Source organism: Schistocerca cancellata, chromosome 7 (assembly GCF_023864275.1).
Source record: "Schistocerca cancellata isolate TAMUIC-IGC-003103 chromosome 7, iqSchCanc2.1, whole genome shotgun sequence".
NCBI lineage: Eukaryota > Metazoa > Arthropoda > Insecta > Orthoptera > Acrididae > Schistocerca > Schistocerca cancellata.
The window spans coordinates 85,568,232-85,594,322 of NC_064632.1; the positions used below are offsets into that span (position 1 = coordinate 85,568,232).

At 38.5% G+C, this 26,091-nt stretch overlaps 1 protein-coding gene across 1 annotated transcript in view; it reads right to left on the reverse strand.

Moving 5' to 3' along the window:
* The window catches only part of LOC126092652 (dynein axonemal heavy chain 1-like), an 894,951-nt gene that overhangs the window by 234,849 nt on the left and 634,011 nt on the right, over window positions 1-26,091 (reverse strand). The window contains exons 43-44 of the mRNA XM_049908374.1: window positions 20,334-20,550; window positions 8,415-8,689 (exon numbers count right to left, since the gene is read on the reverse strand). Of these exons, the coding sequence (XP_049764331.1) occupies window positions 8,415-8,689; window positions 20,334-20,550 (492 nt within the window). The remainder of the gene's footprint in view (window positions 1-8,414; window positions 8,690-20,333; window positions 20,551-26,091) is intronic.

Consider the following 26,091-nt stretch of genomic DNA (forward strand, 5'->3'; position numbering starts at 1 on the left):
AGTCTTCGGAGAAGAAGAGTTTGTGAAGATCAATGCAGCCGTCTGACCCGAGAAGAAGATCGGCTGCACACATTATGTGAGTCTACTTCGAGAGACGTGTGAGTCTTGCACCCCACTACCACACTGTCACTCCTGTTGTCCGAAGACCATTATCAGCCCTAGCTTACCACAGTAGTATAAGTTTATATGCCATCTAGCTCCGCAGATGATGAAGAGATTGAAGAAATGTATGATGAGGTAAAAGAAACTATTCAGATAGTTAAGGGAGATGAAAATATAATAGTCATCATGGGGGAGTGGAATTCGATTTTAGGAAAAGGAAGGGAAGGAAAAGTAGTAGATGAATATGGAATGGAAAGGGGGGGGGGCATAAGGAATGAAAGGGGAAGCTGCCTGGTAGAATTTTGCACAGAGCATAACTTAATCACAGCTAACACTTGGTTTAAGAATCATGAAAGAAGGTTGTATACATGGAAGAGGATTGGAGACACTGGAAGGTTTCTGACAGATTATATAATGGTAAGAGAGAGATTTAGGAATAAAGTTCTCAATTTTAAGACATTTCCAGGGGCATATGTGGACTCTGACCACAATGTATTGCTTATGAACTGTAGATTAAAACTGAAGAATCTGCAAAAAGGTAGGAATGTAAGGAGATGGGACATGGATAAACTGAAAGAACCAGGGGTTGTAAGGAGTTTCAGAGAGAGTATTAGGGAACAACTGACAAGAACAGCGGAGGTAAATACACTAGAAGAAAAATGGGTAGCTTTGAGAGATGAAATAATGAAGGCAGCAGAGGACCAAGAAGGTAAACAGACGAGGGTTTGTAGAAATCCTTGGGTAACAGAAGAGATACTGAATTTGGGTAACAGAAGAGATACTGAATTTAATTGACAAAAATATAAAAATGCAGTAAATGAAGCAGGCGAAAAGGAATACAAACGTTTCAAAAATAAGATCGATGGGAAGTGCAAAATGGCTCAGCAGGGATGGCTAGAGGCCAAATGTAAGGGCATAGAAGCATGTATCACTAAGAGTAAGATAGATACTGATGCAGGAAAATTTAGAGAGACCTTTGGAGAAAAGAGAACCACCTGCATGAAAATCAAGAGCGCAGATGGAAAACCCATCCTAAGCAAAGAAGAGGAAGCAGAAAGACTGAAGGAGTATATAGAGCGCCTATACAATGGTGATGTACTAGAGGGCAATAATATGGAATTGGAAGAGAATGTAGATGAAGATGAAACAGGAGATACAATACTGCATGAAGAATTTGACAGAGCACTGAAAGACGTAAGTCGAAACAACGCCACAGGAGCAGACGACATTCCACTAGAACTACTGGCAGCCTTGGGAGAGCCAATCCTGACAGAACTCTACCATCTGGTGAGCAAGATGTATGAGACAGGTGAAATACCTTCACACTTCAAGAAGAATATAACAATTCCAATCCCAAAGAAAGCAGGTGTTGACAGGTGTAAAAATTATTGATCTATCACTTTAATAAGTCACAGTTGCAAAATACTAACACGAATTCTTTACAGGCGAATGGAAAAACTGGTAGAAGCCAACATCGGGGAAGATCAGTTTGGTTTCTGTAGAAATGTTGGAACACGTGAGGCAATACTTACCCTACAACTTATCCCAGAAGATAGGTTAAGGGAAGGCAAACCTACATTTCTAGCATTTGTACACTTAGAGAAAGCTTTCGAGACTGTTCACTGGAATATTCTCTTTCAAATGCTGAAGGTGGCAGGGGTCAAATACAGGGAGCAAAAGGCTTTTTACAATTTGTACAGAAACCAGGTGGCAGTTAAAGAGTCAAGGGACATGAAAGGAATCGAGAAATGAGTGAGATATGGTTGAAGCCCATCCCTGATGCTATTCAATCTGTATATTGAGCAAGCAGTAAAGAAAACAAAAGAAAAAATTGGGTTAGGAATTAAAATCCATGGAGAAGAAATAAAAACTTTGAGGCTTGCTAATGACATTGTAATTATGTCAAAGACAGAAAAGGACCTGGAAGAGCAGCTGAATGGAATGGACAGTGTCTTGAAAGGAGGATGTAAGATGAACATCAACAGTAGCAAAATGAGGATAATGGAATGGAGATAAATTAAATCAGGTGATGCTGTGGGTATTACAATAGGAAATGAGACACTAAAAGTAGTAAATGAGTTTTGCTATTTGAGCAGCAAAATAACTGATAATGGTTGAAATAGAGAGGATTTAAAATGTAGACTGGCTATGGCAAGGAAAGCGTTTCTGAAGAAATTTAATAACATCGAGTATAAATTTAAGTGTCAGGAAGTCTTTCCTGATAGTATTTGTAAGGAGTGTAGCCATGTATGGAAGTGAAACATTGACAATAAACAGTTTAGACAAGAAGAGAATAGAAGCTTTCGAAATGTGTCGCTACAGAAGAATGCTGAAGATTAGATGGATATATCACTATGTGGAAGTACTGAACAGAATTGAGGAGAATAGGAATTTGTGGCACAACTCGACTAGAAGAAGGGATCGATTGGCAGGACATGTTCTGAGTCATCAAGGGACCACCAATTTAGCACTGGAGGGAAGTGTGGAGGGTAAAAGTCATAAGGGAGACCGAGAGATGAATACGCTAAGCAGATTCAGTAAGATGTTGGTTGCAGTAGTAATTCAGAGATGAAGAGGCTTGCACAGGATAGAGTAGCATCGAGAGCTGCATCAAACCAGTCTCTGGACTAAAGGCCACAACAACAACATCTAAGGCATTTGGCTGTACGAATCACCATCTTCTCTTAGATATGCTGTTGGTGGTATAGCCAACCAATGGATGTCATATCTAACCAAAAGAATGCAGATTATTGCACTTAATAATTCAACCAATGTAATCAGTGGAGATTCCTCTGAGTGGGTGAAATCATACATGGGCGTTTCCGCTGGTTTAAACTTTGGTCCGCTATGTCCTTCTCATATGTAAACAGTCTCCCCAAAGAGTATCTGCAACGTCCACCAGCACAGCTCATGCATGGTGAAGAGCTACCCTTACTAGTTGTACTAATTACCAACAAGATCTCCCCTCCTACCCACTTTCCCAGTCACTGTCACTGAGTTCAGTCAACACCTGTAAGAAATGATGACCCAAATCACCCATCCACACTTCAGTTACATGGATACAGGAATGTCTTTATATATGAGAACCTCTACAGCGTACCCTTTGTCTGACTGGAGGATGACTTTATCCAACCACTAATTATGCCACTATACAATGGCCTGTGAAAGGTCTTACTGCATGGAGCACACACCTTTAAAATTCAATGTAATGGATGAGATGAAATGGTTCCTATTGAGCAGTTACACCCGGCATACTTGGACATGGAGGCGCCTGTGGACACCAACCCAGGACAACCTATCACACCACCTCCAAGTGGTGCATTGCAGAGGAACACACCCTCTAGACTGGCTGCCACCAGCAGGAACGCCTGATGGTTCCAAAGACTACAAGAACTGGCTATATTATAAACCACCACTTCTCTGAGACACCTGTGGTTCTAGATTTAAATAAAAAAGGAATTTTTTTTTATTGGAAGGGGGAGGGGCTAGTGTAACAACACAGATCAACTAATAAAGGACTAACTAAAACACAGTGTGAGATCGCCGAGATTCAAGGACTTTGGGTTACTCTAGTTTGGTGTGATTCTCAAAGTGTTGCTGAATTATTTGTTCTGAGATACAGTGTTGTCATTAAAGGTAATAGTGACAAAAACCATGTCTTCCACAGGACTACCTATGTTTTTAATGAGATCGTATAACCTAATTAGTGGTGTGCATCATATTAAGGTAACAAAAGCATGTAGCTGAAGATCGCGCCCCAGGTGGCGGATAGGGAAGTCCTCACTGGTTTACTGGCCGACTTGAGTGAAATAAAATAGCTCTCGCAGACCAAACACACCCTCTGCGGTTAACAACCGTAGTTGTAAATCGGAGCTTGCTCCAACTAAGGTTGACAACCTTCGAAAGTCAAAAATGTAAAGGTCTTTTAGGAAAAAAATTCCTCCGTCCTGCTCGAAAAGGCAGGAAAAGGCTACATCGGATTCGGTGGGTAGTCAACTAGAAGACAGCAATGAATCGGAGCATTTGCAACCTTCCAAATGCACACTAAAACACAAAAAGAAGATTAAACATGAGCAAATAAATTATATAGCAACACACAACATAAACTCACTACTTCAGACCGGAAAACTCAAGGAGCTCACAGATGAACTAAATAAACAAAAAATTTTAATAACAGGGATCCAAGAAATGAGAAACACCACAAGGATACAGAATTTATAATGGGAAACTAGGACCTAGGGCAATGAAACAATGTCCCCAGTTTGGAATAGGGTTTTTAGTAAACATAAAAATAATAGATTCAGTAACAGATTTCCAAGCAGTATCACCAAGAATTGCAACTCTAAGCTTTAAAACAATGAATAAAGCCTATACAATAATAAATGCTTATGCCCCAACAAATGAAAAAAATTGTCTAACAAAAACAAAGAAAGTAGGTAAATTTTGGGACCTTCTAGAACAAACTGTGAACAGAGTAAATAAAAAGAATGTAAAAATCTTATTGGGAGATTTCAATGCTCAGCTGGGAAAAGAAAGGCAATATAAAGATATAACTGGAAAATGGAGTCCACATAAATTTACAAACAAAAACGGTCAAAGACTTGTAGAACTCTGCAGAGAACACAACCTTATATCTAAATCAACATACTTTAAGAGGAAGCCAAGTAAACTTAAAACATGGAAACATCCAGACTGGAGGAAAGGCAAGTGGCAGCTAGACCATGTCTGTATGGACAAAAATTTTCATAAGGAGATCCACAATGTTAAGTACTGAGAGGAGTAGACACAGGCTCAGACCATTATATGGTTAAAATTAAAATCAAATTCACTCCGTTAAAGAAGAGGACCGGAAAAACTAATAAAATAAAAAGGAGGTTTGACCCACATCAGCTAATTAAAAATAATAAGTACCAACAAATAACACAAACCATCAAATTAACAGATGATCTAGAACAACTAGTGCCTAATCTTAAAAAGAAGCAGAGAATCTAGCTCCCTTGAACCCACGAAGGAAACATGCATGGTGGACATCAGAATGTGACAAATTCCATGAAGATAGACACCAAGCATGGTTAAAGTTTCAAACACATAAAACTGAAGAAAATGCCATCAACCTAAAAAATGAAAGAAAAAAATTCACTCAAAATATTAGAAGAATCAAGAGAGGATTTCATAAAGATATTATAAAGTCTATAGAAGGTAATTATCATAAAACCAACTCCAGGAACTACTACAAAATCTTTGGGAAACAACTACAACAATATGAGGCCCCCTACACTAATACTGAAAGATGAAGATGGAAGAATGGCACACAGTAACAAGGAAAATGCAGAAATCATGGCAAAAGCATTTAACAAACTTCTGAATTGCGAGGAACCCAAAGAACCCTTACAAATCAACATAAATACCCCAATAAAAACCAAACCTAACAAACTAGACCCTCCAACTTTCCAAGAAGTAGAAAAAATTCTTAAAGAACAAGAAAATTATAAGGCATGTGGAGAAGATCAGGTTTTTGTTGAAATGTGGAAATATGCAAGTGACGCAGTCAAGACCTCCTTACACATGGCTCTAACAAAAATTTGGGTAACAGAACAATTTCCTGGACATTGGACCACAGCTATCATCCACCCACTACACAAAAAGGGAGATAAGAGCAACCCAGACAACTACAGAGGAATCTCTCTCCTAGATAGCACATACAAAATTCTATCCAAGATCCTATATGAAAGAATCAAGGAGCAATTAGAACAGGAGTTAGGGGAATATCAGGGAGGTTTCAGACCATGGAGAAGCTGTGCATTGCAGATAATTAGTTTAAAATTGATTATGGCATACTACAAGAAACGGAACAAACCTCTGGCAATAATATCTGTAGATTTTAAGAAGGCATATGACTGTCTCCACAGACCTTCAGTATTAAAAATTTTAAGAAATCTAGGACTCCATCCAAAACTAATTAAAATAATACAACTCACTCTAACCAACACCAAATCAAAAGTGAAGTTTAGAGGAGAAATTTCGGAACCATTCCTCATAAAAACAGACATAAGACAAGGTGACTGCCTATAACCATTACTGTTCAACAATGCACTGGAATACATAATGAGAGAGTGGTACAAGGACAATCCAAAGAGGATAAGAATTGGAAGTGCAAAAGATGATATTAGCTTAAACTGCTTGGGATTCACTGATGATCTTGCTCTCCTAGCCAACACTGTTCAAGATGCCAGGCAACAAGTGAAATCACTACAAGAAATAGCAGAGAAAGTAGGCCTTAGAATATCATTTGAAAAAATGGAGATTATGCTAACTGATCCACCACTTGCAAACAAAATTACAATAGGAGAACAGGAAATCAAAATTGTTGATAAATTTAAATATTTAGGCGAAGTAATAACATACAATCTAAATGAGAAGCCATCATGGCAGAATAGAATAAAAAAACTGAACTATGCAAATTACATTACCAAAACTACATACAACAAAGAAAGCCTATCTATAGATGCAAAATTAAAACACTATAAAACAGGTACACAACCAGAATTAACGTATGCAGCTGAAACTATCTTCAGAACAACTAATACAGCAGAAATTAACAGAATACTAAAAATAGAAAGAAGAATAATTAGTACATGTATAAATAAACAGTATAAAATAAATGGACATTGGACAATAGCATCAAATGAAACAGCATATAAGAAAATAGAACCAGTCATGAGCACAATCAGGAAGAAACACATCTCATTCTTTGGACATCTGATGAGAACTCCAGAAAACAGAATTAGTAAAAAAAAATAATACAAAAATTGTGGAATAGCAAGAGCGACATTAAATGGATCACAGAAATTAAGGAAGATATAAAAGAACTTCAAATTACAGTAGATGACCTAAAAAACAAGACAGAAAAAACCAGAATACTGCAAGACCCGCAAACCAGACTACAAATGAAAATCAATAAAAGGAGTACAGGAAGAGTTGTCTCAGATGAAGGAAGAAAGAAAATATCTGAAAGAATGAAGAAATATTGGGCAGACAGAAGAGCAAAACACCTTTCATATAAGAATAGACTCTAATAATTATATTACCTAAATATCATATTAAGTTATTGTTGAACCAAATTGTATCCCTGTGTAACAACTTGTTTAGAACTTTGTATTTTTGACTAGAGTGGTCCAATGAAGGCCATAAAATAAATAATAATAAGCTGAAGATCAGAATCTAACAGTGGTTATGGCAAAACATGCAATGATGTTTGGTTATGGATCAGAAATTTAATTATTTCACAAGCTAATTAGTTTCTGGTAATTTAACATATTTCACTGGTGGTCAGAATGTTTAGCATTCGAATATAATTTACATCATTATACTGGATTCTGCTAATTAGCTTACAGCTTTTTTCCACATATTGAACTACAGAATTAACTTCAATTAATTATAACTTTTAATTAAGATAATCTACAGCTAAACCAATGATATCACTGGAATCAGTGCAGTAAGAATAATAAACTAAACAATGATTTTGAACTGAACTTTGCCTGATAACTGATTTACAGGTTTCCAGGTACCTATCACAAACAATAACTAATTGTATCAGAGATTAAAAAAAAAAATACCTTGATAAAAAATCAATAACTGTTGGGAGTGGAAGATGTTAACAGATGGGGTATGCTCACTTGCTACATCTCAAATGTTCATGAGTATCTCTATGATCTCTTTCTCAGTGTAATCAGGCCGTCTTGTTATTTTCTTTGTAGAATGAATGAGAAAAACACTGTTATGCCAATCTTCATTAACAATATGACATGAAGCAAAACAAGACCACAACCCACATAGCTGTACACAGCTTAGTGAACAAAATTGTGAAAGGTTACTGTAATTTGCAGTGGAAAATCTGCTGTATGCCTAAACAGCATGCAGGTACATCAGAGGTGTTATGGCTATACATGTCATTAGCACTCAGGGGTCAGCAAGGAGGCTCAAGTCAAGTCATTGATAGTGCTCGAGAAAAAGCCATAGGCTGCACTTCAATTTGACAACAGTACCTGCAGAGAGGTGAAGCATGACAAGTTACTTCATCAACAGCAATCAAAGGGATAAGGTAGTGTCCTTTTACTCTCGCTGCTATGGTTCCCTCTTCATTCCTCTCTCCAAAGCCAGTGCTTAGGAAAAATTTTGCATCCCATTTCTTAAAAAATTATATTAAAACACTTGAGTGTTTGTTCTTCATGTGAACAATGAATTTAACATTTGTTATACAGGCAGAAATCCATGTATACATGAAATAAAAATAATTTATTTCTTGTACATACCATATTACGCACCCAACGGTTTGCTTGGCCCTGAGGATCTATAAACAATGGCCACCGTCGGGAATTGAAAGCCAGAACAGCATTCTCAGCTGACAGTGTATCTCTTGGCAAGCCAAAGATCTGCCAAGTGCGAATGAGTACTGGATCACCCATCGTAGAAACTGGTGAGACATTGTCTGTATGTGGTATGGCACGTTCTGACACCAAAGTAATCCACTTCGATATGAGATTGCGACGATAACTGTCAGTGAATGGTGTCAAATATGCCACTGCACCTGAAATCATCAGGAAAAGTAGAAAATGTGTAGCACACATGTAAAACAATTTTCAAAGGAATGCAATAATGAATGACAACAGGAACAGATTCACACAAGAAATGAGAACATGGAGTATTAAATCAAGAAAGAAAATAATAAAACACATTCATGCCAAACATATTCAGGAGGACCCTTTGAGTGCACAGGATATGCAAATGTGCTGCAATTTTTTGTAGGAAAATGATTAGCTAGAAAATGATTATCTATCAGATATGTCAAACTTGCAGAAAATTATGCCTGCAAGTTCACCACCGAGGTTTGGAACTGGGTCAGTTTTGATAATGGTACGAAATTGTGTACATAAATAACTCCATAACATCCATATATTTATTTTTTCACTTTGTAACATTAACATGGTCAAGAGTGCCTCTATCATTAAATTACTTACAGAGTAACTCTAATTTATTCATTGATTACATCTGAGTCATTTTCTATTATTAGAATAGTCTAATAATATGTATAATTCAAATTAGTCCACGATAGCTGTCCTTACACACTAGACTACCACCAGGACCCTCTCATCCCGGGGTCTGAGTGACCTGGCAATAAACACATCCTCACACACACGGTTAGCCTCAGTACCAGCACCTCCATCGAAAATGGCTGAAAAGTTGATGGTGGGAACAATCTACTACCAATAATACAGCCCAAACCAAAATTTGCAGTTCACACACTTTAACTGCTCTTAGATGTTGAATGAACTACTGTTTATGGCCAGTTTGAGTCTCATTTAATATAATTAAAGTACAGATAAACAACAGTAGGTTTAATAATGAATAAAAAAATAGGAGTACGGGTAAGCTACTACAAACTGCATAGTGAACGCGTTATTGTGGCCAAGATAGACATGAAGCCCACACCTTTATATATTTATTTATTTATTTATTTATTTAAAAAGAAAGATGATGAGACTTACCCAACAAAAGCGCTGGCAGGTCGATAGACACACAAATAAACACAAACATACACACAAAACTCTAGCTTTCGCAACCAATGGTTGCCTCGTCAGGAAAGAGGGAAGGAGAAGGAAAGACAAAAGGATTGGGTTTTAAGGGAGAGGGTAAGGAGTCATTCCAATCCCGGGAGCGGAAAGACTTACCTTAGGGGGAAAAAAGGACAGGTTTACACTCGCACACACACACATATCCATCCACACATACACAGACACAAGCAGACATTTGTAAAGGCAAAGAGTTTATTTATTTATTTATTTATATACTTGTTCCATAGATCTGTACATGTGAGCAAGTCACTCAGATGTGGAACATGTCAATGTACATAATAAAATACATAGAATAAAGACATTGTTATAGTATTAATAACAGTGCACAAAAGTCATACTTATTAGCTTAAAAACTAGTCAACATAAATGTGAAGATAGCAGTTTCATATTTAGGGCATTATTGCATCTATTTTAACCTTGAACAGTAATCAAAACTTCCCACTTTGGGTTTAAAAGTGACCCAAACATGGAAATAAGAAAAACAGGAATTTTTACATTAGGGCATTATTACATTAGTTTAACAGTAAACAGTGTCAAAAAATTTAAAAACATCTTTCCAATCTGGGTTTTACTTATTTCTCTGAAAGAATTCCTGTAGTGAATAAAGTGAGGTCTCAAGTAAATAATTTTTCAAGCTACATTTAAATACTGATGTGCTACTCCTTATACTTTTGATGCTGTTGGGTAGGGAATTGAAAATTTTCGTTCCAGCGTACTTTACCCGTTTCTGAATAAGTGTCAAGTTCTTTAACTCACAGTGGAAATCCTCTTTTCTTCTGGTGTTATGTTCATGATGTAGGCAATTTGTTTCATACAGAGTGGGGTTATTTATTATGAAGCACATCAGTGAATATACGTACTGAGATGTTGGTGTCAGTATTTCAAGTCGTTTAAAAAGATTTCGACATGAGGTTCGTGGGGGTACACCACAAATGATTCTTATTGCTCTTTTTTGTGCTATGAGGATTTTCTTTGCGGCAGGTGTATTGCCCCAGAAGATGATGCCATATCACATGACCGAATGAAAATAGCCAAAGTAAGCTGACTTTGAGATGGTAATGTCATTGAAGCATGACAAAATTCGTAAAGCAAATGTTGCCGACGTCAGCCGTTTTAGTGTTTGTAGAACGTGATGTTCCCAGTTCAGCCTATTGTCCACGTATACGCCTAGGAATTTTGATAAGTACACTTGCTTTATCATCTGATCATTCTGTGTGATAACTATTTCTTTTGGGTTTTTGTGGGTTGTCTGGAACTGGATAAAATTGGTTTTTTCAGGTTTATTGAAAGGGAGTTAATACTAAACCAACCCAGAACTTCTTTAAGGATATCATTGGACCTACTAGTACAAGTTTATATGCCAACAAGCTCTGCAGATGATGATGAAATGTATTATGAGATAAAAGAAATTATTCAGGTAGTGAAGGGAGACGAAAATTTAATAGTCATGGGTGACAGGAATTCAAGAGTAGGAAAAGGGAGAGAAGGAAACATAGGTGAATATGGATTGGGGCTAAGAAATGAAAGAGGAAGCCGCCTGGTAGAATTTTGTGCAGATCATAACTTAATCATAGCTAACACTTGATTCAAGAATCATGAAAGAAGGTTGTATATATGGAAGAACCCTGGAGATACTAAAAGGTATCATATAGATTATACAATGGTAAGACAGAGATTTAGGAACCAGGTTTTAAATTGTAAGACATTTCCAGGGGCAGATGTGGACTCTGACCACAATCTATTGGTTATGACCTGTAGATTAAAACTGAAGAAACTGCAAAAAGGTGGGAATTTAAGGAGATGGGACCTTGATAAACTGAAAGAACCAAAGGTTGTACAGAGTTTCAGGAAGAGCATAAGGGAACAATTGACAGGAATGGGGGAAAGAAATACAGTAGAAGAAGAATGGGTAGCTTTGAGGGATGCAATAGTGAAGGCAGCAGAGGATCAAATAGCTAAAAATACGAGGGCTAGTAGAAACCCTTGGGTAACAGAAGAAATATTGAATTTAATTGATGAAAGGAGAAAATATAAAAACACAGTAAATGAAGCAGGCAAAAAGAAATACTAACATCTCAAAAATGAGATCGACAGGAAGTGCAAAATGGCTAAGCAGGCATGGCTAGAGGACAAATGTAAGGATGTAGAGGCTTATCTCACTAGGGATAAGATAGATACTGCCTACAGGAAAATTAAAGAGAGCTTTGGAGAAAGGAGAACCACTTGCATGAATATCAAGAGCTTTGATGGAAACCCAGTTCTAAGCAAAGAAGGGAAAGCAGAAAGGTGGAAGGAGTACCGTATTTACTCGAATCTAAGCCGCACTCGAATCTAAGCCGCACCTGAAAAATGAGACTCGAAATAAAGGAAAAAAAAAAAAATTCCCGAATCTAAGCCGCACCTGAAATTTGAGACTCGAAATTCAAGGGGAGAGAAAAGTTGTAGGCCACACCTCCAAATCGAAACAAAGTTGGTCCGTTGTAATATGAGACACAATTTAGGCCGAATGAATGACGATACAGCTACAGTAGTTTGGTTAGAGTCGTAAGCTTAGCAGTTAAGCTTTACCACGTAGCTATTGCTATGCATCAGGCGCTCCGTCCGTATTTATACGGGTGCCCTTCCTTTTTCACGTGCTTCATCTGGTTTGAATCGATTGCTTATTTTGCTTTGATCTGATAAATGCCGTTTTCTTTGTTATATGCATTACTGCACTGTGCCATGCATTGTTTGTCGCATTCTGATAGTGCGTTTTTATTGCCTGTCGCGGCTCGCGGCATGGCTTGCTTTTGTGCACGCTACCGCCACGTAAAAAAAAAAAAAAAAAAAAAAAGAGAAGAGGTATCGTCTCATTAGCGAAACAATGGCAAGAGACTGCTATTTGTTTTTACTTACACTGCTGCTTTCTTTGATAATGATCAACAAGAACCAAATAATAGACTGCGTATGATAGAACATGTTCTGAACGAGAGTTGGGCGAAAATTTTTCTCCATTTGAAAAGCTTTGCGGCCGCTTCTTTATTACATCAAATTCTGCACAGAAATTAGAGTCATCTTAGATTTAAAAATCTAGTCACTTGCCGTGCTTCATTTCTGACTGTATCACTATTAGGCATAAGAATAATACGAATATATACATGACACGATACGTACATCCTTCCGTGTTTGCTGTTGTTTCACTCTACTCTAGTTTCATAGTTTATTTGGCAGACAGGATTTAAATGAGATAGCAGCAAACACGAAAGAATACATGGCAAAATGTTTATATTCGTACTATTCTTATGGTGAAGAGAATACTGTATGTGATTCAAATTTCATCAGGTTCCTATTAGCAACCATCTCTTCTCACAGATAGGAAAAAATTCAGAACGTAGAGTTGGCCATATTGACAAACATCCCAAACAGTCTTGCCAGTCAGATTTTCGTAGTACACTGAAATTGTGCTACATTCGAAGATGAACAATACGGAATTTGTATTTACTTCTTTGGATAATGTATGAAAATGTAGTGGTCGAAACTCGCGGCGGAGAAAAAAAGCTCGTCTTCAACTTTTTTTTAAATTTATTTACTGACGCAGAGGTTTTGGCGGCAGTATTTATCTTTGTGCCTACAAAGCATGCATGCGTAGCGCTACATATATTCGACAGCAGAAGTTAGTTGTGGCGGCACCTACCAACATTTTTCATAACTTCCGCTTGCTTTGCACTCGATTCTAAGCCGCAGGCGGTTTTTTGGATTACGAAAACCGGAAAAAAAGTGCGGCTTAGATTCGAGTAAATATGGTATATAGAGGGTCTATACAAGGGGGATGTACTTGAGGACAATATTATGGAAATGGAATAGGATGTAGATGAAGATGAAATGGGAGATATTATACTGCGTGAAGAGTTTGTCAAAGCATTGAAAGACATGAGTCGAAACAAGGCCCCTGGAGTAGACAACATTCCATTAGAACTACTGACAGCCTTGGGAGAGCCAGTCCTGACAAAACTCTACCATCTGGTGAGCAAGATGTATGAGACAGGCAAAATACCATCAGACGTCAAGAAGAACATAGTAATTCCAATCCCAAAGAAAGCAGGTGTTTACAGATGTGAAAATTACCGAACTATCAGTTTAATAAGTCACAGCTGCAAAATACTAACACGAATTATTTACAGACAAAAGGAAAAACTGATAGAAGCCGACCTCGGGGAAGATCATTTTGGATTCCGTATAATTGTTGGAACACGTGAAGCAATGCTGACCCTATGACTTATCTTAGAAGAAAGATTAAGGAAAGGCAAACCTACGTTTCTAGCATTTGTAGACTTAGAGAAAGCTTTTGACAATGTTGACTGGAACACTCTCTTTCAAATTCAAATAGGGGCAGGGGTAAAATACAGAGAGGGAAAGGCTATTTACAATTTGCACAGAAAGCAGATGGCAGTCATACGTGTCGAGAGGTATGAAATGGAAGCAGTGGTTGGGAAGGGAGTGAGACAGGGTTGTAGCCTATCCCTGATGTTATTCAATCTGTGTATTGAGCAAGCAATAAAGGAAACAAAGGAAAAGTTCAGAGTAGGTATTAAAATCCATGGAGAAGAAATAAAAACTTTGAGGTTCGCCGATGACATTGTAATTCTGTCAGAGACAGCAAAGGACTTGGAAGAGCAGTTGAACGGAATGGACAGTGTCTTGAAAGGAGGATATAAGATGAACATCAACAAAAGCAAAACGAGGATAATGGAATGTAGTCGAATTAAGTCAGGTGATGCCGAGGGAATTACATTAGGAAATGAGACACTTAAAGTAGTAAAGGAGTTTTGCTGTTTGGGGAGCAAAATAACTGCTGATGGTCCAAGTAGAGAGGATATAAAATATAGGCTGGCAATGGCGAGGAAAGCATTTCTGAAGAAGAAAAATTTGTTAACATCGAGTATAGATTTAAATGTCAGGAAGTCATTTATGAAAGTATCTGTATGGAGTGCAGCCATGTATGGAAGTGAAATGTGGATGATAAATAGTTTAGACAAGAAGAGAATAGAAGCTTTCGAAATGTGGTGCTACAGCAGAATGCTGAAGATTAGATGGGTAGATCACATAACTAATGAGGAGGTATTGAATAGAATTGGGAGAAGAGGAGCTTGTGGCACAACTTGACTAGAAGAAGGGATCGGTTGGTAGGACATGTTCTGAGACATCGAGGGATCACCAATTTAGTATTGGAGGGCAGTGTGGAGGGTAAAAATCGTAGAGGGAGACCAAGAGATGAATACACTAAGCAGATTCAGAAGGATGTAGGCTGCAGTAGGTACTGGGAGATGAAGAAGCTTGCACAGGATAGAGTAGCATGGAGAGCTGCATCAAACCAGTCTCAGGACTGAAGATCACAACAACAACAACAAACAAATAGCCACATATTGCACTTTTTAGATGCCCTGCAATATTGTTCGAGTGAATTTACATTATGCTGATGTAATCATTCATAAATATTCATGTATGGTAAATACATAATTAAAACAGTCACTGAACAAAACACTTACATCACTGTACTTCAGATCTGACTGTCATATCAGTACAAACACTGTGTACATGGTAATTATCATTTCAAAACAACACAGTCCATTGTCTTACCCTATTATCACAGGTTGCACTAGCCATTATTGATATTTGACACTTCCAATGAAAAAAATTACAAGTTCACAGTTAAGCACAAAAAAGTAAGTTAACTGAATCATTGAATGAACTCCCAGGGCACAAAATTTAGATAACAGTCAGTACATACACTTGTAATATGTACTAAAGTGTATGCAGAACATTATCTCTTATTCTCAGACACAAATCTTACTTATTTCAAAAGTTGCTGCAGACTGATCTAAAATCGTTTCCATCATGTGTCTTTTATATGTGTACAGAATTTTACAACTGAATCTGTCTATTGTTGCTTGCCTGATTTTCACAAATTACAATTTAAGATTTACTTTTCTGAGTAACAGAATAGTGGATGGAGATTTGTTTGAACTGATGGAGATTTGTTTCCACGACAGGATTCTGCACCCTCCAGTGCATCCTGCCCTCAGCTCAAAGCTGTGATCAGACGGTGCACATGCCACTACATGCATTCGAGTCAGAAGTTCGAGTGAGTCACTGCCATTACTGCGGGCCACCCAAAGCCACAGGCAGCTTGCCTACATAGTGTCTGTCTTCAGCACGTGTCCTGAAGTATGTTGCTACTGCTGAGCAACACAGCGATTTCTGAAGCTGGTTCACTAATAAAATGTGTGTTGAATCAATGTTGTTTTCTTGAGGGCTCATCAGCCTGCAACCAGGTAACTAGTATACTAATGGCTCCTAATGCTGTCAACTTGGTTCTACCATGCACTACAGCTGCCAACTGCCCCTGGCCATTCACAATTGAAATTGAGCGAAGCAGAGCATGAGCAGAGATGATGAACTCTGCTTTCAAGTTTTCCTTTACAAATAAGGATAATGAACTCTGCTTTCAAGTTTTACTTTACAAAGAAGGATCCAGAAGTACAGCTGTGGTTCAATTCTCACATAATGACAAAGATGCATGGCACACATGAGAATCAGTGGCACTGAGAAACTGGTGAAATTGCAGAACTGAGCAACATTAGAATGCTTGATGGAATTCCCATCAGTTTTATACAGCGTTTGCAGTTATCCTTTAAGCAGTGGAAAGATAGCACAGGTCATGCTCATTTACAAGAAGGAAGCAGAAGCTATCCAGAAAACAACCATCTGGTATCTCTGACATCCATCTGTTGTAAAATATCAGAATATATATCAAGCTCAAACATAATGACATATCTAGAAAAGAATAAAAACCAACTACATCTACAAAATTTCTCTGTAATTCACGCTTACGTGTTTGGCAGACAGCTCATAGAACCACTTTCGGACTATTTCTGGAGTGTTTCGCTCTCAGATATCACATGGGAAAATGAACAACTAAATTTTTACATGCAAGCTCTGATTTCTCTTATTATATCATGGTGGTCATTTCTCTCTATATAGGTGAGGGTAAACTATATACAATATTTACACATTCAGCAGAGAAATATGGTGATCAAAATTTTGCCAAAAGAATTTACCAAAATGTAAAATGTCTTTGTTTTAATCTTTATGTACAGACACCCACAAACCACCATGTGGTGCACTGCAAAAGGTGTAAGAGCTCTAATTTCTCTTACTTTGTCTGCATGGTCCTATGTGGTGCGAAATGTATGAGGGCCTTCAATAAGTAATGCAACACTTTCTTTTTTAATTAAAAAATGAAGTTGGTTTTGTTCAGGATTCTGGCACACCATAGTATTCCCCACTCTTTTTGCTACAAAACCCTAATCTTCAACATAATCTCTGTTCACTGTGAAAGCCTTATGTCACCTTACTGGGAGGGCCTGAATACCCACATGGTACCACGCTAATAGTTGATGCCAGAGCCAATGTCCTCCTGCATCAACAGCCTCCCCATCATCCACATACTGCTTCAAGCAGAGTGCATCCTTCCTTGGGCCAAACAGATCGAGTTGGAAGGTGTGAGAACCAAGCTGTAGGGTGGATGGAAAACAACAGCCCCAGTCCTCTTGGGTGTGCATACTTGCACTGTCATGGAGAAGGAGAAGTTCGTTTGCATTTCTGACATGATGAACACTCTGATGACGTTTCTTCAATTTCGTGGGAGTAGGGCACAATACACTTCAGAGTTGATCATTGCACTCTGAGGGAGGACATCAAACACAATAACCCCTTCAGAGTCCTTGAAGACCATCGCCATGATTTTATTGGCTGAGGCTGCGGTTTTGAACTTATTCTTCGGAGGAGAGGTGATGTGGTACCATTCCATATATTGCTGTGTTGTTTCTAATTTGAAATGATGAACCCATATTTCATCACTTGTGACAATGTTCGAGAAAAAATTGTGGCAATCAGCCTTCTAACACTCAAATAATTCTGCACAGATGGTCCTTTGTTGCTATTTATCATCATCTGTGATGCTACGGATTTTTGCCAAAAGACACTCGATGTCAGCTCTTTGCTTGGACCCTACCTCTCTTACAGATGGCATTTTGAAGGCTATGTATAGTGCTGCTATCTTTTAAAACTTCATGAAATTATAGTGGCTGAAGTGGGATACTCCATAATGTCCCCCTCCAAATTCCACATTTTTTCAACTGAAAATGGCCAGAAAAAAGACAGATGTGTTGCATTACTTATGTATTGCCCCTTGTACGTAGAATCTTTCTGCAATAAGTCACAAATGCCGAGTTTTCTAAATTTTCTCAATAACTTTTTGTGAAAAGAACATAGTCTTCCTTCTAAGTATTCCCATTCAGGTTCACAAAACAAGTCTGTAATACTCATTGTTGATCGAATCTAGCAGCACACCTCTGAGGTGCTTGAATAACTTATTTTACTCTGAAATGGTGCCGACCCCAAACATTTCAGCAATATTCAAAAGCACATTCCACAAGTATTCTATATGTGATCTCCTTTACAGATGAGCTACACTTTCCTAAAATTCTCCCAATAAGAGAAAGCCTACCATTTGCCTTCTCTACTACTGATCTTATGTGCTTGTTCCATTTCACTTTGCTTTGCAATGTTATGCCTATATTTGATTTTCATGATAGTGTCAAGCAGCACACCATCCATACCACAGTAAAAAATTACAGGTTTCTTTCATCCTACTTATCTGCATTAACCTAAATTTTCTACATTTAGAGCAAACTGTCATTCAACATCTCAAACACACATTCTTTTTAAGTCTTCCTGTACAAACAGTCACAGACTTCTGCTCAGTCTTATCTGTCACATCATTTAAGTGTATAAAGAACAAAAGCAGTCCTATCACACTTCCCTGGGGCAAACCTGATGATACCCTTATCTGTGATGAGAATTCACCAGCCAGAACAGCAAGCTGAGTTCTATTACTTAAAAGGTCTTCAAGCCACTCATATATCTGAAAACTTATTCTGTACATTCATACCTTCATTAACAGTCTGCAGTGAGATACTGTGCCAAATGCTTTTTCTGCCTGTTGCACTTCATCTATGGTTTACAGGATATCCTATGATGAAAGGGCAAGACGAGTACCGGTATCATGATGTTTTCTGGATCTGCGCTGATTTGTGGAGAGGCATTTTCCTGAGCCAAGGAAATTTATCATATTCAAAGTATTTATAGTCTTTGCCCTGAGGACAGCCACTACAACTCGGGTGAAACACTGGTTTATTTCATTGTTTTATAAAATGTTGTGGCAATACACCTAGAAGCAACCTCTGGTATTGGGCAACACAGAAGTTGAATGCCCCCAGGACAAATGGATCTTGATGGCTGATAGAGGGCAGTGTTGCCACAGTACTGCACTCGCGTAACGAGTATGCTACTGTCTCGCCTTGTGAATACATTGGTCAACAGTGCCCCTTGCAGCTGGCATAAATACCATCATATCTCAACTGCTCAGTCAGTCGTGTACTTTGTCTGATAGAGTTCATTGCTATCTATACCATATTACTGGCTACTCACCAACAACTTTGTTTCGATATTGGTATACCTCTCTGGTGTCTCTATTTGGTTTGTGTCTTGTACTTGATCTGTTGACAGCATTGTGTTGAAAGTTCATCACACTTCATTGCAACCTAGATTGCTAGTCCCTTGCTCTTGTTGTGTCGGGTCTGCCCTTTTGTCTGCCCTGCTGCTCGACTCTGGTGTGGGTTTGAGTCCCAACTGCAGGTGGTCTTCCCAACTCAAGTCATCATTGTTTCTCGCCTGTTTCTCTGATGTGTGCACCAGTATCCAGCAACCCGCAGATATAGGGGATTCCAATGAGAATGAAACTGGCAGTGGAAGCCTATGTATTTATGTAAGGACAAAACAATCCAAATTATATTTTAAAGTGTTAAAATTTGGCAGATAAACATCTGTCAGTTCTTGCAGTTTTGCTACTGCTCAAGTAAGAAGACAGTTCTCACACATACTGTAGTACTATTCTGTAAAATTCTCTACACTTTCTAGATATGTTATAGATTACTGTCATGCAGTACATTTTCCAAAGATGTTGCACTACTATTAATTTGATACTTCATCTAAAACAAAGCACACATTTTGTTCGGTCCTCAGCTAATTCAATCAGGTTTAAAAATACAAGCTGATGAAATACAACATATGTGTCCTCAGCTCATTGCTTGTGATCATGGCTGCTTACTGATGTGAAGATATTATTTCACTTTTTAATCATTCTAGACACAAAGGAATGTTGCACACAGCCTTCCATTTGGCATATAAACATGGCTACTTCTGGTATCTGGGGGCCAATTTTACTTGTTTTAAGTTGCCACATATAATTATTTTATGGTGTACCTATTCAGCTATTATAGTGATGAATGAAAGCACAGACCACATAGAAGCCACAGATTTTTTTTTATGTATGTAGTCAGTATCTTCTCAGAAAAGGTCATAAATTTGTTCAAGCTGTTTGTTTTCATCAAGTAGGACTGTCGCCTCTAGTGAAAAATGTAACTTTGAAAACAGATCATATATGATCATTATTTTGTCAGGTACATATGTAGATATATTGAGAAATTTATTCCTTACCTGCACTGAGCAGCACATCTCCAACGACATTGATAACAGATTCGGAGAGAGTTTTCACTGATATGCCCCAACGTTCCCGTTCATCTGCAAGTCCAGATATAAGCCTCACTGCTCGTCCCATTCGTTCTTCACAAAGTTTCATCTTTGCCTCCAGATCAGCTTTATGAGCTTCTGTTTTCTCTAATGTGTCTTGCAGCAGTTTAAGGCCATCAAGTACCTGCAGTTACAATAAAGACTAAGAATAGTGTGCTTACATGTGAGATTAGATGTTGTTTATACCATATTGCTGAGTAGTACATGGATATGGAAATTGCACAGTTTACATCACCATCCACATGCTTCCATACAGAAAAAGAGAGTCAAGTGTGTAGACTATTTGAGTTTCTGATACTACACATATCACTACCAGTGTTACTACCTCAAATCAGCTTCCTTATAAAATATGTTATTGTTGTTGTGGTCTTCAGTCAAAAGATTAGTATATGAAGCTCTCTGTGCCAGACTATACCGTGCAGCTGCTTCACCTCTATAACTGCTCCATCTTAAATCCACTTGAAACTGATTACCATAGTCAAGTCTTTGTCTCCCTCTGCAATTTTTAGTGATGTATTTTCTGCTGTTAGCAACTTAACTATTCCTGGATACCTTGAAGATGTGTCATATTAATGTGTCACTTATTGCCACTGAAGAAGTGAAAATTCCTGGGCATAACATGAACAGAAATCTGTCAGTGAAGACAGCTATAACACTGAACTGGGTCCAAGACTTCAGACACTGTGAGTGTCTGCAGAGTAAAATCGTGCACAATCCTTCATAAAACTAGAGTGTTGCGTGAGCGCCACACCTAAAGTGACATCAGCGCAGTACTGCACATGCAACCTCTTGATCCTTTGAGGTGAAAGAGTGCATAATGCAGAACCCTATCTGAAGAAAATAAAAGTTGTTTATACCACTGAAATTATTCAAACAGCATTAACATTATCTTCATTGCACAAATTGATACTCAATTAGCAATCGAAAAGTGTGTACCGTGTGAAGGTTGCATTACTTGATAGCATTTTATTTTCAAAAAAATGGACTCTGCACAATACTTATGTACTGAATGAGACATACGGTTTGGTAATATTCCTCAGTTTTTCACATCAAACATTCTTTACAAACAGAAATCATTTTTATTATATACTGAATATGGACCTCACTATAGCAGCATCAAAAATGGATCTCCCTTATCTCCATTGTTAGCCAAAAACAAAATTTTGCTTACAGAAAACTTTCTAGTATTAACAAAATGATTAACTTTTCAATATTAGCAGCCACTGGCCAAACAAAAAGTTAAATATACTGTAGTGATTACAGAAACTGTAACAGCTCTTTCAGGAGGGTCAGTTTGGAATTAGATCAGCTGCTTCAGGCACCTACTTTCTCAGGCATAGGTTAGGTTCCTGTTGATGCTATTGGTAGGTGAGACTTCACAGGACATGGTATCTCAATAGGAAAGAGAAGGGTAAATTGGATAGGATGTTAGTGAAATCTTTAGGTGGGGCACTGAAACTCATGGAAGTATCTCTATTTTGGGCTAAGATCAGTGTATTATGATTCAGCACTGAATGAAATTAAACTTAATGAGAAGCCCAGACAGGCAGGTACTAGAGATGTTAAAATAGCACAAGATTCTCATAAAATTACAGTGAAAAATAATTTTGGTATACTGCATCACAATATCAGGAGATAAAAAAAAATAGATGAGCTTCTTGTTTGCTTAGAAGAATTAGAAACAGAGGGTGGAATATATGTACTATAGCTGTCTGAGCGTCATACAGTCACAGATAAGGGAAAAGGTAAATGTAGGTGGATATAAGCTTTCAGCATAAGTAAGTAGAGACACTATGGAGATAGGAGAAGTTGCCATATAAGTTAAAATTTATCACAGTGTGAAAAATTCAGAAACTAAAAAATTTTGTGTAGAGTAACTTACAAAAGCAAGTGCCTGTGAGCTTAAACTAAATAAAGGTACTTTTGTAACTGTAGCTGTGTATAGCTCCCCATGGGGACATTTTGAATTCTTTGTTGTGCTTTTTGTCAGACAGAGGGATGCAAATTATTGTTTGTGGGGATATTAATTTACATTTCCTGAAAGAGTCTGATAGAAAGCATGCCCTTGAAGTATTACTTGGTTCTTTCAATTTGACATCAGTTATTGGTTTTCCTACTCAGGTAGTACAGAGAAGCAGCATATGTAAGTAGCAAGTTTCTACAGACCATGATAAATTTAGTCAAATAAAAACTTTTCCTGTTAAGAATGGTCTTTCTGATCATGATGCACAGCTGGTTTCAGTATATGACATAGCTCCATACAGTAATGCAAAATACTCCTCCAAAATAGTGCATTCAACTAATGATTTAACAAACACAAAGTTAAGGGAACGGTTCCATCAGTTAGACCGGAATGAGGTATATATGGAACCCGCTTCTAATTTAAAATTTAACTTTTTTCACAACACCTCTGTGTGTATAGTTGGAGACAGTTTCCCAAAGAAAACAGTGAAACATAATTGTATGAAACCATCAAAAAAGCCATTGCTTACTAAAGAGATAAAAATGTCTTGTAAACAGAAAAGGGAAATGTATCTTATAGCTAAAAGGAGTAATGATCCAGAACAGTCAAACATTACAAAAGCTACTGCAATGTATTAAGAAAAGTTATTAAAAAGTCCAGAAGTATGTGCATTATGTCTGACATTAGCACCTCTGGTATCACAAAACAATCTGGACTATTATTAAAAGGGGAAGATTGCAACCAAGAGCACAAGAAGACTGTATTCCTATCAAACTCACTGAAAAGTTGTTAAAAAAAGTCATAAGTACAAAATATTTTTAATAATCATTTTTAAGTGTTGCAGAGACAATAGGGTCCAGTTGTTCATTAGAAAATGCAATGCTGTATATGAAAAAGGCAAGACCTATGCAATTTGATAAAATAGAAATTCAATCCACCTCTCCTACTGAAATTAGGAAAATAATAAATTCACTCCACACTAAAAGCTCACATGGAATTGATGGAATTTCTAACAGTACTAAAAGCCTGTTCCCAACAACTAAGTAAGATTCTCAGCCACATATGTAATAGTTCACTGAAACCTCATTTTTCCAGATAAACTGAAATATGCTATTGTTAAACCATTGCATGAAAAAGGTGATAGGTCTGATGCTAACAACTACCACCCATCTCACTTCTGACAGCTTTGCCCAAAATTCTTGAAAAGTAATGTATTCAACAGTGGCTTCACATATTTCTAAAAATGAAGTACTAACGAAATTTAAATTTGGTTTTCAAAAACGCTTTTCAACAGAAAATGCTATATAAGCTTTCACTGATCAAATTAAATGTTCCGAATAACCGAACATAACCCATTCAGATTTTTTGTGATCTCTCAAAGACTTTTGACTGTGTGAATCATGAAATTTTTCTAGGTAAGCTTAAGTGATGTGGTATGAGTGGGACAGTGTACAAATGGCTTAATCCATATTTAACTGGAAGAATGCAGAAGGTTGAAATTAACAGTACAGGTAGTCTGCAAAAATCAGCAGAGCCCTCTGGTATCAAGAATGGTGTCCCACAGGGTTCAGTCTTGGGTCCCTTATTGTTCTTAATATATATTAACGACCTGCCACTCTGTATTCATCAAGATGCAAAGCTAGTCCTTTATATAAAAACAAAGATGACGTGACTTATCAAACAAAACCGCTGGCAGGTCGATAGACACACATACAAACACAAACATACACACAAAATTCAAGCTTTCGCAACCGACGGTTGCTTCATCAGGAAACAGGGAAGGAGAGGGAAAGGCGAAAAGATATGTGTTTTAAGGGAGAGGGTAAGGAGTCATTTCAATCCCGGGAGGGGAAAGACTTACCTCAGGGGGAAAAAAGGACACGTATACACTCACACACACACACACACACACACACACACACACACACACACACAAACACACACATCCATCCACACATATACAGACACAAGACATTAGTAAAGGCAAAGAGTTTGGGCAGAGATGTCAGTCAACGCCGAAGTACAGAGGCAAAGATGATGTTGAAAGACAGGTGAGGTATGAGCGGCGGCAAATTGAAATTAGAAATTAGCGGAGATTGAGGCCTGGCAGATAGCGAGAAGAGAGGATATGCTGAAGGGCAAGTTCCCATCTCCGGAGTTCTGGCAGGTTGGTGTTAGTGGGAAGTATCCAGATAACCCGGACGGTGTAACACTGTGCCAAGATGTGCTGACCGTGCACCAAGGCATGTTTAGCCACAGGGTGATCCTCATTACCAACAAACACTGTCTGCCTGTGTCCATTCATGCGAATGGACAGTTTGTTGCTGGTCATTCTCAAATAGAAAGCTTCACAGTGTAGGCAGGTCAGTTGGTAAATCATGTGGGTGCTTTCACACATGGTTCTGCATTTGATAGTGTACACCTTCTGGGTTACAGGACTGGAGTAGGTGGTGGTGGGAGGGTGCATGGGACAGGTTTTACATCGGGGGCCGTTACAAGGGTAGGAGCCAGAGGGTAGGGAAGGTGGTTTGGGGATTTCATAGAGACGAACCAAGAGGTTACGAAGGTTAGGTGGACGGCGGAAAGACACTCTTGGTGGAGTGGGGAGGATTTCATGAAGGATGGATCATTTCAGGGCAGGATTTGAGGAAGTCGTATCCCTGCTGGAGAGCCACATTCAGAGTCTGATCCAGTCCCGGAAAGTATCCTGTCACAAGTGGGGCAGTTTTGGAGTTCTTCTGTGCGAGGTTCTGGGTTTGAGGGGACGAGGAGGTGGCTCTGGTTATTTGCTTCTGTACCAGGTCGGGAGGATAGTTGTGGGATGCGAAAGCTGTTTTCACATTGTTGGTGTAATGGTTCAGGGATTCCAGACTGGAGCAGATTCGTTTGCCACGAAGACCTAAGCTGTAGGGAAGGGACCGTTTGATACGGAATGGGTGGCAGCTGTCATAATGGAGGTAATGTTGCTTGTTGGTGGGTTTGATGTGGACGGATGTGTGAAGCTGGCCATTGGACAGATGGAGGACAATGTCAAGGAAAGTTGCATGGGATTTGGGAGTAGGACCAGGTGAATCTGATGGTACCAAAGGAGTTGAGGTTGGAAAGGAAATTCTGGAGTTCTTCTTCACTGTGAGTCCAGATCATGAAGATGTCATCAATAAATCTGTACCAAACTTTGGGTTAGCAGGCCTGGGTAACCAAGAAGGCTTCCTCTAAGCGACCCATGAATAGGTTGGCATACGAGGGGGTCATCCTGGTACCCATGGCTGTTCTCTTTAATTGTTGGTATGTCTGGCCTTCGAAAGTGAAGAAGTTGTGAGTCAGGATGAAGCTGGCTAAGGTAATGAGGAAAGAGGTTTGGGGTAGGGTGGCAGGTGATCGGCGTGAAAGGAAGTGCTCCATCGCAGCGAGGCCCTGGACGTGCGGAATATTTGTGTATAAGGAAGTGGCATCAATGGTTACAAGGATGGTTTCCAGGGGTAACAGATTGGGTAAGGATTCCAGGCATTCGAGAAAGTGGTTGGTTTCTTTGATGAAGGATGGGAGACTGCATGTAATGGGTTGAAAGTGTTGATCTATGTAGGCAGAGATATGTTCTGTGGGGGCTTGGTAACCAGCTACAATGGGGAGGCCGGGATGATTGGGTTTGTGAATTTTAGGAAGTAGGTAGAAGGTAGGGGTGTGGGGTGTTGGTGGGGTCAG